The 15,329-nt window shown below is 35.2% G+C and overlaps 1 protein-coding gene across 1 annotated transcript in view; it reads left to right on the top strand.

The window, feature by feature from the left end:
- Positions 1-9,376, top strand: part of dally (division abnormally delayed protein) — a 484,927-nt gene extending 475,551 nt beyond the window's left edge. The window contains exons 4-7 of the mRNA XM_089647675.1: positions 2,483-2,757; positions 5,753-5,903; positions 6,459-6,630; positions 6,932-9,376. Coding sequence (XP_089503801.1) covers positions 2,483-2,757; positions 5,753-5,903; positions 6,459-6,630; positions 6,932-7,074 — 741 coding nt within the window. The 3' untranslated portion in view covers positions 7,075-9,376. The remainder of the gene's footprint in view (positions 1-2,482; positions 2,758-5,752; positions 5,904-6,458; positions 6,631-6,931) is intronic.
- The last annotated feature ends 5,953 nt before the right edge of the window (positions 9,377-15,329 follow it).

The following is a 15,329-nucleotide window of genomic DNA, read 5'->3' as shown; positions in this document are numbered from 1 at the left end:
CTCTTGCACATTTCCTTACCTTTCGCTTTTTTACTTGAGCCTCACATATACCCCAACTGGGGATTGCAAAGGTATTCCTACTGGTTCCTTGATTGTATTTTACTAGGGCGTTACTTAGGCCCAGTTGTTTCGCAAAAATTCAAATGTAACATTGTCATCAAATGGCCATTTAGCTCGATTTTGATTTTTATTTTACATTTGAGAGGACCCCGTTTAACGCCGATTCTACGAGTAGGTGCTTTTCAGTTTTCTATCGAATTGTAATAAGCTGACACGTATAAAAGCATGATAGTTGTCCTCTTCTGCTGATCACAATTTGTTCACGAACTTAGAATTGGCATTTAACGGATATATTTCAACAATCAAAAAATAAAATGGCGCTGAATGGCCATTTGATGACAGTGTTATATTTGAATTTGTGTGAAATAACACAACTTAAGAGCATCGAACATTAAGCTATGAACGCCGTGAACCACGCGACTGCATTGCCCGACTATTCAGATCCAGTCATGTTCGATGCTCTAAATAACTCAACTTTAGGGCATCGAACATTAAGTTATGAAGGCCGTCAACAACACGACTGTAATGCCCGACGATTCCCATTCAGTCACAAGATTTCATAGCTTAATGTTCGATGCTCTAAATAACTCAACTTTGGGGCATCGAACATTAAGTTATGAAGGCCGTCAACAACACGACTGCAATGCCCGACGATTCCCATCCAGTCACAAGATTTCAATTCAACCTTGAAAAAGGTTGTTCATCCGGTGATTTTAATTAAGAACCGTTCGAACATATTTATTAAGTAGCTTTGTATCTTGTTCCTTTAATTGCGAGACGCCATTTTTTTATTATGCTTACGATTCGAATAGGTGCCCACTGCCTAATTTGTTGAAACCCACGCACTTTTTTTCTTATCCGTTTTTCTGTAACATTCATGTCAATAGTAATTATCAAATTGACATGAATGTTTTTGAAGATTGCTTTTGTTTGTTAATAGGAAAGTTTGTCATTTTGAGAATTTAAAGGTACGTATAAACAGGACAAAATTTCCGTGAGCCAGCGGCGTTTCGCTTCGTTTACGGTTGCTTCATTCCTTTCCCATAATTTGCGGCTCGGCTCGCGGAAATTTTGTCCCGTTAATACACGGCACAATGAAGGCCTCCGTCGCAGAGCGGTCAGATTGTTGGCTCCTGACTCCTGACCAGATGGTCACAAACCCGGCGGAGCAAATTAGTATTTAATTAATTTATGTGGATTATTTCACAAACGATGTAATAAAATATTATATAGTATAGGAAATTCATTTCAGATTCCCAGTCCTGTTTGCCATCGGCCCCAATAACAATAACCTTTAGAGAAGACAAGTCGCTAGTTGTATCCATAATAATAGTAAATCTGTAATTGCCGTAAAATTCAATAGGCTATTTATTACTCCGCATCACTCCCGGCGGCAACACCCCCCACCCACCTTTATTATTCCGCATCACTCCCGGCGACAACACCCCCCATCCACCTTTATTATTCCGCATCACTCCCGGTGGCAACACCCCCCACCCACCTTTATTATTCCGCATCACTCCCGGCGGCAACTCCCACCCACCTTTATTATTCGGAATCACTCCCGGCGGCAACTCCCACCCACCTTTATTATTCGGAATCACTCCCGGCGGCAACTCCCACCCACCTTTATTACTCCGCTTCACTCCCGGCGGCAACTCCCACCCACCTTTATTATTCCGCATCTTTCCCGGCGGCAACTCCCACTCTCCTTTATTATTCGGCATCACTCCCGGCGGCAATCCTCACAAAAATAAAAGTTTAAAAAATAACCGCCGAACAGGAGGCATTCGCTAAGAATTATTTACTACCTTATTCGATATTCGCAATACTAAATAAAATAGGCAATTCTTCCATTTACTAAGGACGGGTTGTTTTGGAGAATTTGAATAATTCATCAAATTTCAAAGTTCATTTTCAAGTTCTGTGAAATATTTTTTCGAGTTCTGTTTTCATTTCAGTTTTTTCAAGCAACTAGCCTATAGGTAATGATATAATAACAGAACTCGAATAGGACTTTCACAGAACCCGGAAATGAAGGTTGAAATTTGATGAATTGTTCAAATTCTCCGAAACAACCCGTCCTAAATCTTTATCTTGAAAGTTAATGCCCATTTTCATATTATTACCTTAACAAAACCAGTGGTAAAATTTATAGTATTTTAAAATATATCTATGTATTTGAATTTCTATTTTGTTTTCGTGAATAAATAAATGAATATCTCGGAAGTGGAAGTTAACCCACTTCATAAATTTACATTAAAAAATTGTCACGAAGTGTTATGTTAGGTTAGGTTAACTACGCAATCGCTGATCTAAGTGAAGTTACGAAACTGCTCGTGCAGAAGTAGCTAGTAGCTACCGACCAGGTTCACCAAGGCTAATATAAATGTGACTAATTAGTTGATGTTTGTTTACCTAGGTGAAGCGAGCGTGCGGCCATGCCAAGATGTCCGCCGACGGGCCCGCTCCTGACGCGGCCGCTGACCGCCGGCAACACAGCCCGAGACCGCAGCGGCCCGCGCGCGGCGGTTCCCTGCGCTCTTCGTCGGCCGACGCGCGCCTGCTACATTTCCTGGCCTCGGTGACGCGCTCTCGCGGCTTCTTCCTCAACCTGGCTGACACACTGTGCCGGGACGAGAGCTTCGCCGAGCAGCTGGACGGCGCCGAGTGCTGGAACGGGGAGCGCGTTGGAGAGTGAGTATCTTTTCAATTTTATGTATTTCTAATAGAAACGAGTAATTACAGAAAAAAACATTTCTTCTGCTGAGCCACTCCAAGTAGCTTGTTGGTAGGAGCACAGATAAAAATGAAGAACGGGTTACAAAAGTAGGCATAGAAATAAACAATATAGAAGTTAATGCAGAAGTCAGCCCAGAAGTCAATGCAGAAGTTAATACAGAAGTCTGTACAGAATTCAACACAGAAGCCAATGCAAACATATATACATACGTCAATACAGAAGTCAGTGCAGAAGTCAATATAGAAATAAATACATAAGCCAGTAACTAAGTCCGTGCAGGAGGAAATGCAGAAGTAAATACAGAAGTCAACGCAGAAATTAACTTTCTACTACAACACATAAATAACTGTCACACTTAATCACAAACACGTTAACACCTCAGCACAGGTTCTCCTAGTGAGGTGTTCACCTAACATACAATAACACACACAATTTTACCTATATCAACTTATTTTCTTTATTTTTTGTACCTTTTTTCTGTACTACAATATAAACCACTGTAATCATTTGTAAAATGTGTATTCAAGAATAGAGAAGTCTGTGCGGAAGTCAATACACAAGCCAATACAGAAATCAATATAAAAGCCGATACAGAAGTCAGTGCAGAAGTCAGCAAGTCAATGTGTAAGTCAATATAGAATTCTTCGCAGAAGTCAATAAAGAAGCCAATTCAGAATTCATTACACAAGTCAATAGAGAAGTCTGTAGCGGTAATCTACTAGAAATCTTCGGGAATGTTCGCCCATGCAACTCGCATCGCCTTAGAACCTAATAGCGAAACATCGAAAGGTACTTACTACGCCTGGCGTTGCACGAACCTTAAAGGAAAAGCTACTGATAATCATCAATTCTGCGGGATTACATAAGCGCATTGGCCCTGCGACATCTTCGCCGGCCTGCATCTGCCGACCAGGTCAATTATACCTTCGGCTATCTCGCTTCACAACTCAACTCTCAAAGGAAGACTCAACGTCATCCCCAGTGTTGAACACATCTACAAGTCCAGTCTCCACCATCGTGATGTCGAGCCACCGACTTTATCGCCTCGACCACTCCACCGCTGTCATTGGCACTTTCACTTGGTGTTTATCTTTGACATGAAGGATTCGCCACTGACAATATCCACCGTCAATCTATGTCCACCAACTGTGTGAGCATCGGTCCGGAGTCATCTCACTATTGCACTGACTCAAATAAAATAAACGCTGTGACATCACAACCTACCTCTTTCATCTGTCTCCTTACCAAATCCCCAAAAGTCATTAAGGAAGTTAATACATTAGTCAATACGTAAGTCAATAATATAGTAGTGTTTATTACAGGAAGCCAGAGATGTGCTTTATTTCAAATAAATCCATTTCAAATGGAAATGCAAAATGGGTATTTTCCATTTTAAATGCTTTTCTAAAAACCATTTTGCATTTTGCATTTTAAATGCTTTTCTCAATGCATTTTCCATTTTAAATGCTTTTTTGCAACATTCTTCCTACTATCTCCACTCACCTTTTTTTCATAAGCCCCAAATATCAGTCGGTCCTCAACCTCGCTATGAGAGATAATTTACATTTGTCAAGTTGCTCCCTGGTAGGAGCCCTGGTAATTGAGTGATACCATTACAAAAAATACTGATTCAAATACTGAACATGGGGCCATGACGCTGTAATATTAAATGTTAGATAGCAGTTTCTATGTTTTTACGTTGGCAACATTAGTCCCGCGCAAATTTTTTGTGGTTTCATAATCTGTAGTCGTGGTGTTTTTGGATTTAACATCATGTAAATGATTTACCATCATAATATGTTTGTTCTACATTGATGTCCATTATAAAATGACAAAATTGTTTAAAAATTCTATTAATTTACAAGCAATAATTATTCGCCTGAAACACTCATCCACATTGAAAAATCTCCTGATAAAAGATACATGACGCCAACGGGATAATTATTGCTTGTAAAATAATTGTTACCCTTTGTGCTATGCATAAAATATCTTGTCTTAAACATTAGTTTACCAAAAAAATAATAATAAAAATTCTATAATTATTTTAATTGTTTGAATGAGAAACCATTTTGCATTTTCAATGCATTTTGAAAATAGGTATTTTGCATTTTGCATTTGAAATGCTTTTCTAAAAACCATTTTGCATTTTCAAATGGAAAAGTTTTGACCCATTTCCATTTTGTATTTCAAATGGTTTTGGGTACCCATTTTGCACATCTCTGCAGGAAGCACAATATTTAAGAAAGGTAATCACCATCTTTGTCTGAAGCTAAAAATTCAATACCTAAATATAATTAAAAAAATAGACTTGTGGCTTGAAAACTTCCTTGGCTTCCCTCATTATATCTGTTTGCAAAACCAATTTGTTACTCTCTTTAGTATTTTTATCTCTAGTGCTTCTGATGTCTTTTAAATGAATTCGAAGGAAAGAATTTTTTTTTAACTTTACATTGAATGATCTCTAATAGGGATATTAAAAATCTTTTTTTATCCACAATTTCACACAAATATGTAATTTATAATTAACCATCAGACACTTTGTTCTGTCTCTAGGTTATGCATCTCTTTTTTTCACTAGTATTTCAATGGAAGATCATCTGAAGAACCAGCCATCATTGATTCCTTTGGCACCTGTGCATACATAGTTGGGAAACACACCAAACGTTTGTACATGGTTTACATTTGTCACTTGAGGTTAACACTGCCACTCCCTGCCATCTCCCTTGAGACTCTCAAGAAAGACACTGTTTTTACTTACCGCGGCAGAACCGCTCGGCTGTGGAACAATTTCTCCTTTTCTCAAAAGACCCACTACTCAACGTCCCCAAAGATGACATCCCCTGAGGGAATTTTTTTTCCTCAGGGCTTCCTGTGTGGAGTAATGTAAAACAAATCTCTACACCATAAACCCATTCTTCTTTATAATTATCAATGCATATCTGTTTCCAGGTACACCAAGACGGTGGTCGGCTCTAGCGCCAGTTTCCAGAAGTACAATCCAGAGGTGGAGATTCCTGGGGTGGCCGCCAGCAGCCAGGGGGCACCCGGGGCAGATACGAGGGTGGCCAAGCTGAGTGACCAGCTCAGGCACATGACCCAGGTAAGAAAAACTATTTTAATAAAAATTTTGTTATTTTTTGGAAAACTCGACCCGAACGAACAAATAGATTTATGAAACATTTATCATGTGTCACATAATTATTAACAATTTTGATAAACTTTTTGTTATTTTTTTGGGAAACTCAACCCAACAAATAAACTATTCCGAGGCACACTGTAGGTTGTTATGTTGGTCTTGTACAAAAGCTTTCTTCATAATTTTTATTATTTCAATCTTCATGTTACCGTTTCTCTTCTCTTCTTCAAAACCTCGTGTTTGTTTTCGTCTGTGAACGCGGCGTTGTTGACTTTACACCGGCCAAAGTCTGTGACAGTCATTTTACCGGCCAGTATTCTACGTTATAATGACATTGTAGCCAGTTGAAAAATTAAAATTACGCATTATTAGTATGCTGATCAGTCAGAAAAATAAATTTTAAATTTTCCCCATATTTTGAACAGTATTCATAACAAAATACCTCATAGTTTAGTTCATTTCTCCTACCCATGAAGAGTAACAATGCATTTTTTCTTAATTATTATCTTGTGCTTCCAGATCGTGCTGTCCCAGCTCAGCACCACACCTCTCTCGGAGTTCTATATGCAGGGAGACGAGGCTGGCTCCGTGGACGGCTCAGGGTCCGGCAAATCGGATAACGACTTCAACGATGATGAGGACGAGAATGAATCCCATTGGAACGAGGGTTCGGGCTCTGGCAACGGAGAAAGTAAGTTCATCTTCAAATTCATGTGTTGTTGACACTAATACACTTGACTGCTTGCAAATGCCTCAACTTCTGCCCAGTGGCTGTTGTCTCTAAGGTGGAAATGTTGCATCACTAATTGATCACTTAATGGAGAGGAAGCTAGTGTTCGATATTCACGGAGGCTACCAACTTCGTCCCTTTTCTGAACAAGTTAAGCTTTGTGAAAAATTCATAAGGTATCTAAGGATTTGTAGCTTATTGTTATTTGTTTCAAGCAACAAAATGTTTCGAACTCTTTTTTAACATAATTTTTTTGTTTCAGTTGAAGAGAACAACGATCCCATCGTCCAAATACACAACAAACCTAGTAATGACAACACCACGGAATCTGCATCGTCTAGGACTTCCTCAACATCAGTGTTACTGACCGCCGTCATCGTGGCCATCCTTCGGTACTGTGCCTGAATCAACGGAGTGTCAGATTGACTATTGAGTGTCAAATTGGCTATTTAGCGTCAAATTGGCTACTGAGTTTCACATTGATTACTGAGCGTCACATAGGCTACTTAGTGTCAATTTGGATACTGAGTGTCAAAATGACCACTGAGTGTCAAATTGGCTATTTAGTGCTAAATCGGCTACATAGTATCAAATCGGCTACTGAGTGTCACATTGGCTACATAGTGTCAAATTGGCCGCTGAGTGTCAAATTGGCTACTGAGAGTCTCAATGGCTATTGTGTGTCGCAACGGACTAGAACCTTTGGCAGTGTTAAAATGTATATTGAATTAAAAATATATCAGTGTAAATCAACTGTTGGCAATAGACTCGTTGGTATACTATAAAATTGTTGTTATTACAAGATTGACAAGTGAAATTTGTATTTATGAGTATTTAGAGAATTGGCGAATCGCTTTTTTGAAATGTGTGTAACACAAATAGATTTATTAAGTTAAGCATTATCGCCCCGCCATGATGGATGTAAATATGATGGCCATCATTTTGCATATTTTGTATTTTAAGACAAGCGCACGCTAATAATATTAATGAAGCAATTGGTAAAATAAATTAATCAATAGAATTATTATTATTATAATGGTTTGTAACACAAATCTTCCTTTGGTTTTAAAATACCTTATAAATATTTGGACGTATGCAAACCATTCTAACCCATATTATATGAGACCTTGCATTGTTTGGTAGAACTCACTAGTTGAGTCTTTCTTGGCCAGTTGCATCGTTGTTGTTACTGAAGGTTTGATTAAAATCTGAGGTAATTTTAGTATTCTTGCTAAAACTTCATCTTACGTCAATTTGAATGGTTTAGAAGTTTAACCTCTGCTCCAGCTTCTAAGTGACAGTCGGTTGTAAAAGCCGCTGTAGACGACTGGTTTGCCCAGTAGTATATCTTTGGTTTTTAAGAAAACATTTTGGAAGGGATTGAATATTAGGCTTGATCAAAGGAAAGGACGGTATGATGGCCGAGCCTTTCGACGCGATGGCTTCATTTAGTACTTGGGCCTGCTAGCTGTCTGTGGAAGTCTTTTTAGGTTACCATAGATTTTAAACAATACTTTACCTTTAATCACGGACCTAATAAGCTCTGGACGGAACTATTCGAGAAAAAATTGAAATCGCGGGGTGAAAAATTAAAAATGCCAAAACTACTTAAATCTTTTAATGAATTTCCCAATCAAATACCCAAAATAAATTCATAAGCTCTTATAATTTCAATATCAATACAAAAATAAAATTCATTATGTACCACTTTGCATACAAATCATTTCAAATCAGTTTGTCATACAATATGGCTCCCCTCACCCTAGATTTGGCTTCAATACTGCTTATACAAAATCGCACTAATGCTCTGTCCAGGGCTTATTAGGTCCACGGCTTTAACCATGGTTGAAATAACTGGCCTCTGCATGCTATGGGTTATGTTCTAAATAAAACAAAATTGATATTTTTATGATATTCTTCACCGCTTGACAAAATATAATCAATTTATATTAAATTTATAACCTACAATAATAATTATTATTCACTTTGATGACAATACAAAAAATATATAATACTTTTTCATATGGCCTCTATTGTTAATATTATAATTCATTTAATAATAATTTTGTGTAAATATTGCAAACAGTAAAACTGCGAGGCAATGTGTAAAATGTCCTTAAAATTAACTAACTCCTGTCATTATTATTTCATATTGAATTTTACATTATATTAAATTTTGATCATTGAACAAGATTCTCTAAATAATATAATTATAATGTAGTAATAATAAGTTGATAATTCAAAATAACAATATTACTTATTAATTTTTATTTGTGAGATTCATTTTATCCTCTTCAGAACTATAAGCTTAGCATTCTCAGGTCCTTCTTCCGCAGGAATACACAAGAATCCAATACTCATATTGTGTACTCACATCGCAAACAACTTGTTGCACACAGACCGTATACGTTTCTAATGAAATCAAGACACCTGCATAGCCACCAATGAAATTATCATAATGTCTAACTAGGATGCTTTCATAACCTCACTCACAACAAAATAGTTGCTGTAGCTGTTGGTGTCATTTTTATATCCTGTCATTCTTTGTTGAACGTTTTGTTCCTTAAAGCACATGCATTGTTACAAAATATCTGACACAAGTGACGTCATTTTTAAAGTCTCAACGACGTGAGTGGGAACAACCTCGCCCGGCTGGTTGCAGGAGACTTGCTTTGCCAACGAGTTTACAAAATGTCTGCAACGTATACCTGTGGAACCTTTGCGCAGATGTATGGCCGTAGTCGCCAAGATAATCGAATCGTCGAATATCGAATACTTGCGTGAAAGAAGGGCCTAATAGTGAAAACAAACTTGATTCAATTTTGAATGTTTGAATAATGACATAACAAAGATGGAAAAAATGCTGCCATTTTGTTTTTTACATTTTATTTTTTCTATTGGTCTGACAACAAGGTTGACCTGACATTTTATGAGATGGGAAGCGTTTTTTTGTGTATTGTAAATTTACACTTGCCATAATAATGATCTTCATATAACTAAATTTAAATATTTTTGCAGTAAAGATTGTTTAGTAAATATTATTGATTTAAACATTGTGCTCTGACAGGCAATCAAACATATTATATGTAGTGTGTATTGATAACATTATATAACTAGTGTAAGATGAATTTAATTTAATACATTATACTATGAAGAAATGAATGTCTGAACTGAAAAAAATATCTTCTTGTCGACATATCTAAGCCAAATTTGAACTTAGTATCCATTTGAAGTGGTGTTGGTTTTTTCTGCAATTGGCAGTATCCTGTGTCTATTGATTTCACTTCATGTTATTATTGTTTTATCTAACAGTCATTAAATTGTTGATAAATTATCTCAACATTTCATCTGTATTTCAAATGTTGTTTATATAACGATTTGATGATGATTTAACGATCTGCCTATCAGATGTTGTATCAAATTTGATTTGACCATTTTAACTGTTTCTCATATATTGTATCTATAGTAATTTGATGATTTTATCTGTCTTTCTAATGTAGTATCTACAGTGATTTGATAATTTTATCTGTCTTTCAAAATGTTGTTAAAAATTATGGGGATTTGATGATTTTATCTGTCTTTCAAATGTTGTATCCATGATGATTTGACGATTCTATCTGTCTATCGGGTGTTGTATCAACATTGATTTGCGATTTTATCTGTCTTTCTAATGTTGCATCCACGTTAATGTGACGATTCTCTCTGTTTATCAAATGTTGTATCTATATTACTTCTCATTGAATTCTTACGCAATCATTAAATATGTTAATTCACTAACCGTTTCTTCAATCAACAGGCCAGATGTTATTTTGAATGAGCTGGAATGTGATTATAGATGTTTATTAGATTGACAATGACAGAGGTATGTTTCTATTGGTATTTTATAGTTTCTAGTGATAGGAAAACTATTTGGAATTTTTGTAGTGTTTGTTTGTGAACCAACTGTGATTGATCTAATATAATTTGTTAACAAAATCAATTTGTTTTGTCAAAATTTAATTTAATATTAAAAATTATTTCTAGGTCACGAATAAGCTAAAACTTAAATTTATTTTAATATTTAATAAACGCTCTATAATTAACCTTTTGAAATCGTAATATTTTGTAGATTTATTTCACAAGCAATTTAAATTTGAGATTTTGATTAAATGCTGCAATTTGTCATTTGACCTCTTTTCTTTCTATTATGTTCATTGACGAATCTTCTCATTATTGGCAATAATTCATTTATCATTTTGTATATTCACATTCATATGGAATCATAATGATATAATCACTATTAAAATATGCACAATGGAATTTATTATTATTGGATTGTGTTGGATCCTGAATAAATGCTAACAAATTTCCTCAAAAAGTCATGAAATGGCTACATACAGTACAGAACAAGTAAATGTATTAAATAAACAAATTTCCTCAAAAAGTCATGAAATGGCTACATATAGTACAGAACAAGTAAGTGTATCAAATCGTTTAGCATATTATGATAATCTGAAGGCCATTTCCACAATCACTTGTGCACCACCGTTCAATACATTGAATATTGTGCTTCATTATGAAAAATTAATTCCATATATTTTCGCTTTTTATTTGTGAAAATGGCTTTCGAAGAAATAAATACCGGTGTAACACTTTTCACGGCGGATATTTTAGGGATGGTGATTTTGCAAAAAAACGGCACTATACAAATCATCCAAATATTATTATTATTATTGATGTAATTTAAGCTAAAACCAGCTTTAGACGAAAGGTCCAATTCATTACCGACTGACCGGTAACAAAAATAATACAAGTATATTTTACCAATTTAAACTTTTTATTTTTTTTTAAATCAAAACCCAATAATGTTTGTCTTTTAAAGTGTTATATCCTGTATTAGAAAATACGAAGAAAAATGTGTATATTCTCATTATATTTCATGAATAAATAAATGCTGACATTTTAGGTTAATTTTTAATAGATATGTAGTTATTTGTGGGATATTTTGTACCCACGAGCCATATTACAGATGTTATTTTACTGTACATGTATAATCTTTTTAAACTACAATTTACAATGGCAGAAGAGTGTCGGTAAGATTTACTTTCTATTTCAAAATTATTAGTGATGGTTACTTTTAAAACGGTCATGAAAGCTTTATTCATTAATGTCTTCAAAATACATATAAGGCTATGTTGGAAAAATTCAGACCCTAAAAGTTGAGTGTAAGTCAAATTGTGCTTGAAAAATACAGTGTTAATAAAATCTCCCGCGATTATTCCATTAATGCTGAGACTTTGAAACTCTCCCCAACAAATCCCAAATAATTGGCGTTGTCCTCCGTTAGTTAAAATAATCACACCATTTGACATAATGTATGTACAAGGGGCATTTATTAGATAACTTATTATTGTACAGTATATTATATGATATGTTTAAGGTAATTAGGACGTTGTAATTGAGTGCTTTAGGATGTTTTAGGTATAAACGCTTTTGTCCTAACCCTACTAATGATTTTCTTCTGTTTATTTTGCATTAATATATTATTATTATTACGAATATTGTTGTTTATAAGATGTGTTGCACAAAAATAATAATATCTCTTAAATTTGTGAAAAGCAATAAATGTTAATAATATACCGCTCACGTTGCTGGACAAATTAAATGTTAGTAAAAAAATATAAAAAAAGCTAAAATAAACTAGTCTTATGCATAATTATTTGTAAACATTTATTCCCATTCAGAATACATATTTTGGTACCCATTGGTTAAACGCACTTGGTTTGCGGGTAGGTTTACTATCTTAACACACTAAGGCCGGGAAAGGTAGTTCTACCCGTTGGGTCGGAAGATGCTTAACGCCGGGAAGGGTAGTTCTACCTTTTGCGCCGGCCTCATTTCAATGGGAGAAAAGACGGAATTATTCAATGTTTTTATATGAATATTATATACCAATCTCTTTGTAAAGGTCCCAACTATATGTACATAATTATTTTGGTACCCATTGGTTAAACGCACTTTGTTTGCAGGTAGGTTTACCATCTTAATATATTATAGTAAATAATAATAATGCATGTTTTTATTTTCTCTATAAAAGCCTTACTCTGCCAATAGCATACCTCCATTTCAATAAATAACAATTAAGAAATAAGACTCGTTTTGCTTTGTAATTTTATCGAGTAAATTATTAGTTCCATACCGTTAAGAGATTTAAATGATTATAAAACACAAGTCTTAATTCTGTCCATTGTCGGAGTTGAATTGTAATCTTTAAACGCATTCGCTCTCTGAAAGGACAGTAGCGTACGTAAAACAGCCAGCGCTGGTAGCAACGGTTTATCAACTAATAGAGAAGATGAAATTCTGGATGTGTTAACAATAAAAATTCGATGGGATCGCTGCTAAACATGCTAGCGGCGTTTACAATGTTTATTAATAAATAAAATATGCACACAAAAGGATCTGAATGTGACTCCAGGCAAGAAGTGGAGCTTGATTCAACTTAGAAGTATACTTTGTAAGCCATTTTTATTTATTTCTCAAAAAGTAACATAATATTTTTATTTGTGAAACCTTTTACTTTAAGTTTACAATAATTATTATGAAAATGTCAAATTAGAGCTGTTTTTTTTTTTACCCATGTAAAACCTCCTTCAAAGTTGTTGACGGTGTAATAAATATTGCAGCCTTTTTAAACAGTTTTTCATTTAAAAATTATATTATATCTATAATGAAGAGTGTCTGTGGCGGGTGGGCGGCATGGCTTTGGTATTTATACAAATCTAGTTTTATTCCGAGATTGATGAAATTTTGCACACCTTATTTTCTAAACAAGGAGAAGGTCACTGTCTACATCTGATTTCGAAAAATTTGACGTAAAGCTCGGGCAAATCTGAGGACTTCAGCTATTAATTATGTAAGTAGTGTTCCGGTGTGGCTTTGTTTTTTATACAAATCTACAGTTTTATTCCAAGATTGGTGAAATTTTTCACTTAACACTTAACCTTCAAAACAAGAGGATGGTCATTAACTACATGAAATTTCGAAAAACCACCCCAATCCCCTTTTCGCACCATTATAAGCAGGATTTTGATACTTCTTCAACAAATTTTGCACACTACTTGTCATTGAAAATTACGTCTACATCTGATTTCCAAAAATTCTGCTGAAGCACGGGCAACATCAGGGACTTAGCTAGTAAGTATTGTTGTAGAGGAACCCCTTTTCCATTCCCATTCCATTGTACAATCTATGGATTTATTTTGATATTATTGAAGTGAAACTTCTTTAGGCGCGTAATGGATTTTCGATGGACGGAGTAAAACCGAGTCAGGATCGACACGAAAATGCGGGTACCCCCACCACCGCTCACCGTTCACTGTCCCTCTCTCACCATATGCGCTTGTTGAGGTGGGGGAGCCGCTCACGAACGTTCTCTCTCTTCTCTTCTTTCCTCTCTCTCAGACACCAGCGAACTGCGCCACGCCAAGCATCAGCTGCTTGGTTAGTATACTGCGTCGTGAGTGTAATACGAGTGAAATACGTAATTGATTGTGGTTCATACGGTTTAACAAAAGAAGTTTCACTTCTGTCTTGCGTAGGCTTGACACACCCACTTTTTTCATATTACACCAACTAGAACATTTCCACAATACATTACTTTATCTCACCTAAATTAGCCGTTTCCTCCAACCCAAGGTTTTTTTTTTTACTTATTTAAGATTTCTCCCCATGAAAAACATACTTTTAAAGTAAATTTAAAAACCCACTTGATATTATTATGAATAGAGCACAATAATATGTTAGTTAGATAGCAAGATAGAAGGTTATCGTATAAGCTCTAGATCAGTGGTTTTCAAACTTTTTATGGTGTGCACTTCTCATAAATATCGGACTTTTCACAAGCGCACTCTTATTCCAAGGTTGCGATAAAAACAAACAAATATTGGAAAATGACCTCATACTTACACCGAGCCAAGGTTCCATAAATTAGTTGAAGAAAACAAGCGCACCGATCTCATTAATTTGTATTACTTGGGAACAATTTTTATTTCTGTTAGTGATCTACTTTTGTAAAATTATAACCATTGTTTGATTGTTATTATAATAATAAAGCCATCTCATGACTCCCACTTTTAAAACCAATGCCTACATAATTTCAAAAGAATCTATATATATTTTTGTACGCCTTTGCTTTTGTGTAGTACCTAAACTTTTATTATAATAATAATAACAGTTTATTCCAGACAGGAGCAGGGATAGAGCAATGCAATATATTCCATTTTCAAGTAATGATAATAATAGTTTATTCCAGACAGGAGCAGGGATAGAGCAATGCAATATATTCCATTTTCAAGTAATGATAATAATAGTTTATTCCAGACAGACGCAGGAATAGTGCAATGCAATAAATACATTCCATTTTCAAGTAATAGCAAAATAACTATATATAAAATATATATATTTTATAATAATAGATTAATTTGACTGGTCGGTGGCTGAGTTGACATCACACTTGGGTCTCACCCAGGCGTAGTGTGTTCAATTCCTCAGCTGGCTAAGTCCTCCATCATAACACAAGCAACATTTTCCACTTACTGTGGTGGTAGTAGGAGATTTTCAAATATTTTCATGTATTCTTAACCCAGGAATGTTAGTCTTTCTTTAAAAAAAAACAAATA

Source organism: Hesperophylax consimilis, chromosome 26 (genome assembly GCF_061612785.1).
Source record: "Hesperophylax consimilis isolate HC1 chromosome 26, BYU_Hcon_1.0, whole genome shotgun sequence".
NCBI classification, from domain to species: Eukaryota; Metazoa; Arthropoda; class Insecta; order Trichoptera; family Limnephilidae; genus Hesperophylax; species Hesperophylax consimilis.
Note: the sequence above shows the minus strand (reverse complement) of the source record. Positions and strands in the feature narration are given on the sequence as shown.